The following is a 4,571-nucleotide window of genomic DNA, read 5'->3' on the forward strand; positions in this document are numbered from 1 at the left end:
AAAGATAGTTTTAAGATAGTTTAAAGTTTGAGATAGTTTATACATTGCAGGCTAGCCTTGAGTAGTTCATCACCCTCTTGCCTCCCAAGTGTTGAGATTACAGCCCTGTTCAACCCATGCATGCAGGTGGTACCCAGTGTGAGTACTGGGCACTGAGCTCAGGTCCTCTGCCAGAGTGGCCGTTGTTCTCAACCACAAAGTCACCTCCCCAGCCCCAGTGTGGTTGAAATCTTAACAAGTTTAAAATACTAAGAAGGTGTGGGAGTGTGGCACAGCTATAAAGAGCAGCTCGTCTAATACACACAAAGCCCTGGCTTTTTTCCTACCATTTCAAATTAAGTATATTTTAGTAAGTTCTACATTAATGGTTAATTAATTTCTAGAGGTTCTTACTGCTTTCTGATAATACAGTGTGACACTTTCATTTCCTTGCTTTTCCTTCCAAACAACAAAACAGGAGTGTAATTTTATAATACGAGATGATTATTTTATTTGGCCATTTTTAAGTTAATTATCACCAAAACATTACTTTTATGTAGAACAAGATAATGAAAAATGTAATGTTGGGGCATGGTGGCAATGCTCTTTTTTTGTTGTTTTTTGTTTTTCCAAGACAGGATTTCTTTGTTTAACAGCCCTGACTGTCCTGAAACTCACTATGTAGACCAGGTTGGCCTTGAACTTGCAGAGATTCTCCTGCCTCTGCCTTCCGATTACCGGGATTAAAAGTGTGTGCCACTACAGACCAGTTGGCGCACGCTCTTAACTTCATAACTCGGGAGACAGAAGCAGGCAGGTCTCCGAGTTCAAAGCCAGCGAGCCCGGTCTAATACAGCAAGAGCATATCTAAAAAAAACCAAAATTTTGAAGCAAATTTCCAGCCATTTAAACAGAAAGTCTAATGTATTCTTAAAGTTGAACTTTTTCCTGGACTCTCCAGAAGCACTGCCATTGGTAATCACATGATAGGTTATGAGACATGTAGATTGAATCACATGATAGGTCATGAGACATGTGGATTGAATCACATGATAGATCATGAGACATGTGGAGTGAATCACATGATAGGTCATGAGACAGGTGGATTGAATCACATGATAGGTCATGAGACAGGTGGATTGAATCACATGATAGGTCATGAGACAGGTGGATTTGCTCTGTCAGGCACTCCGCTCCATTAGCATTTAGAATCCATTCTGAGATTTTGGCCATTGCTGTCTTCATGTCTTTTTTCTAACCTGTGTTAGGGAGTTGTCATGATGGCTTTTAGTTCTAGTGCTATGGCAGAGTAGGAACTTAAATGTGTGCTAATGGCTGTCGGGTCAAACTACGGAGAAATCCTCCGTGTGTACCAGTTGAACAATTGAAACTCAGCTAATATTCTTACAGTGGCTGGCACATTTCTTGTGATCCTAACTCTGTCATCGTGGCTTTCCTAAGTTCCCCAGCATTTAGAGGAACTTAAGGCTAGAAAAACATTTAACACCACATTGAGTTTCAGACTTTTTTTTTTTTAAGAAAAGATTTATTTATTTATTTCATGTGCATTGGTGTTTCGCCTGCATGTTTGTCTGTGTGAAGGTGTTGGGTTCCCTGGAACTGGAGTTACAGGCAGTTGTGAGCTGTCATGTGGGTGCTGGGAATTGAACCTGGGTCCTCTGGAAGAGCAGCCGGTGGTCTTCACTGCTGAGCCAACTTTCTAGCCCCAAGTTTCAGGCTCATTTCATTATAGCAAACTTGTCAATTTTTTAAATGGTCTTGAGCTAAACTTTGATTCTAAGGTGTATCTTTGCTGTTTGATAGTCCTGTGTACATGTCCTGCTTCGTGTTTTCACAGGCTACGTAGAGCCGATGCAGACGCTCAATGATGTGTTAGCTCAGTTAGACGCCGTCGTCAGCTTCGCGCATGTCTCAAATGCAGCACCCATTCCTTACGTCCGGCCCGTCATCTTGGAGAAAGGAAAAGGAAGAATTACTCTGAAAGCCTCCAGGCATGCTTGTGTTGAAGTCCAAGATGAAGTCGCATTTATCCCGAACGATGTGCACTTTGAAAAGGATGCCCAGATGTTTCACATCATCACCGGTAAGGTTTTTGTTACTGTTTTTGCCTTTCAAGGAAAGGTGTCTTTGTGTAGCCTGGCTGTCCAGGAACACAGTTCTATGGCTTCGAACTCACAGAAATCCACCTTCCTCTGCCTCCTGAGTGCTGGGATTAAAGGCCTGAGTCACCAATACCCTGCTGGTAAAATTTCTTTAAGGCAGGGGGGAGTCACAAACCAAAAACCTATATTTTGGGCTTTGTGTGAAGAGTTAACACTTTGTTAAAGCGCTGGAATGGAAATAATGTGTTATAAATGATGAAGGAAGTCTCTGTTTCTGACGTTAGAGAAAGAATGCATTCTCGGGTTGGTAATGCTTTCAGATCCTAATTAGAAGGAAAACTTTGGGGTGACTAAAGTTTAGGAGACAATATTGTTGTTCCAATAGAAACCTTCAGTTTCAGTTGTTTGGCACATTTAAAAGAAAGGTTGTTTCACCCACAAAGCTCACCAGAGTCAGTGTGTGGAAGATTGGACCTGTTTGCTGGAAAAGCTTGTGGTAGCTCCATCTAGAATGGAGCTGAGCTGTCTGGAGAGAGAGTAAGTAGATCCGGAGTCTAGAAAGCAGTAGGGAAGTTAGAGTGCCACGGGTACTGGGCACGTGATGACTGCATCCTATCGCCTCCCTAAGTGGGTATTTAAATTGTGCAACCTAACCCAAACCAGGAAACCGTACATTTGCCAAAAGAAGGTTTGTGTAGCATGGCGTTTAAGTGATATGAGGATAATCAGCCCAGGCTGATTATTCATTACTAGCCCACTTATTAATGACTGAAACTATTGACTATCGGTTGGGTCTACTCTTGACATCATTAAATTAGTCTGCCGGTATCTTTTTTTTTTTTTGGTTTTTTGAGACAGGGTTTCTCTGGTCCTGGAACTAGCTCTGTAGACCAGGCTGGTCTCGAACTCACAGAGATCCGCCTGCCTCTGCCTCCCGAGTGCTGGGATTAAAGGCGTGCGCCACCATCGCCCAGCTAGTCTGCCAGTATCTTTAGCCGGGTTAATACATGTAGATTTGCCGCAGTCAGACTCCAGGTTAGCTGTATATTTCACGAGCTCTCACCTGTTAAAGGGCTCAGTGTAGGCTTGTTGGTAGAAACGGTAAGAACATTGCGTTTGGAGGCTGTGGACAGCGACTTTGTGCATGTGTTCTTGATGGCTTTTGTGTCTGCTTTGGGTATCATTGTGACTTAAACAATCTTCAGTTATAGTTTTGAACTACCAGTGTCTTGTTAGTGAAAGAAATCAAAAGTCTTGCTTTTTGATGTATTTTATTTTATAGGTCCCAACATGGGCGGTAAATCCACATACATTCGTCAGACAGGGGTGATTGTACTCATGGCCCAAATCGGGTGTTTTGTGCCATGCGAGTCAGCAGAGGTGTCCATTTTGGATTGCATCCTGGCTCGAGTTGGGGCTGGTGACAGTCAGCTAAAAGGTGTCTCCACGTTCATGGCTGAAATGCTGGAGACTGCGTCTATCCTCAGGTATGTGTGTGACGCGTGGCCCATTCTGTGTGAACTACATTTATGGATTCATCTGTAAACGAGATAGGCTTTCTTAGTTTGGCGATTGTTTGCCTGTGAGCTGTATGTACTTTATATGATCTTTAAAGGGTGGCTGGAGCTGGGGCGCCCGCTGTCCCGGCTAATCTGGAGACAAGGAGTGACTCAATCTTGGTTGCTTGAGTCCAGCCTGGGCTCCATAGCAAGTGTCCAAAAACAGAACAGGGGAAGCAGCTTGTAATCTTTTAAAAACAAAGTTCTTGGACCAGAGACGGCTCACCAGTTAGGAGTACTTACTGCTCTTGCAAAGGAGCTGGTTTGGTTCCCAGCACCCACATGGTGGTTTCCAGCTGTCTGTAACTCTGGTTGCAGAGGTAATAACTCTGAAGCCTCTGGCCAGCATGTGTTCCTGTGTGTCCGTGGGGCACATAATACACTCAAGCACATACAGATACACTACCTAAAATAAATACTAAGTTCTTACTGTTCCTAGTGGTCGCCTCTGCTTTCACCTCCACTGTGCACAACACCTAGAAAGTCAAATCCTTTCTCTTCTTTAAAGTTCTTCTATGTGCATGTTGTTTTACCATGGGTGTCCGGTCCCTTGGAACTGGAGTTACAGACAGTTGTGAGCTGCCATGTGGTGGTAGGAACTGAACCCAGGTCGTTTGGAAAGAGCAGTCAGTGCTCTCAACCACCGAGCCACCTCTCCTGCCCAATCTTTAACATTCTAATGGTGAAAATACTTCTTCCCTGATGGTTTTTACAGTCATGGTTTTGTTTGCTGTGTTTCCTACTTTGTGAGGTTGCAGTTTAACACTAATGAGTGGTTTAGTAATTGATCAATACACCTATATCTACAACTTTAAAAAAGAAAATGAGATAGCAGTTGACAGAAAAAGAGGTAAACGCAGGGAGTGGTGGTGCACACCTTTAATCCCAGCACTTGGGAAGCAGTGGCAGG

At 43.4% G+C, this 4,571-nt stretch overlaps 1 protein-coding gene across 1 annotated transcript in view; it reads left to right on the forward strand.

The window, feature by feature from the left end:
• The window catches only part of Msh2 (mutS homolog 2), a 55,391-nt gene that overhangs the window by 45,646 nt on the left and 5,174 nt on the right, over positions 1-4,571 (forward strand). Inside the window, exons 12-13 of the mRNA XM_013348977.1 lie at positions 1,838-2,083; positions 3,385-3,589. Of these exons, the coding sequence (XP_013204431.1) occupies positions 1,838-2,083; positions 3,385-3,589 (451 nt within the window). The remainder of the gene's footprint in view (positions 1-1,837; positions 2,084-3,384; positions 3,590-4,571) is intronic.

Source organism: Microtus ochrogaster, chromosome 16 (genome assembly GCF_000317375.1).
Source record: "Microtus ochrogaster isolate Prairie Vole_2 chromosome 16, MicOch1.0, whole genome shotgun sequence".
In the NCBI taxonomy this organism is placed as follows: Eukaryota; Metazoa; Chordata; class Mammalia; order Rodentia; family Cricetidae; genus Microtus; species Microtus ochrogaster.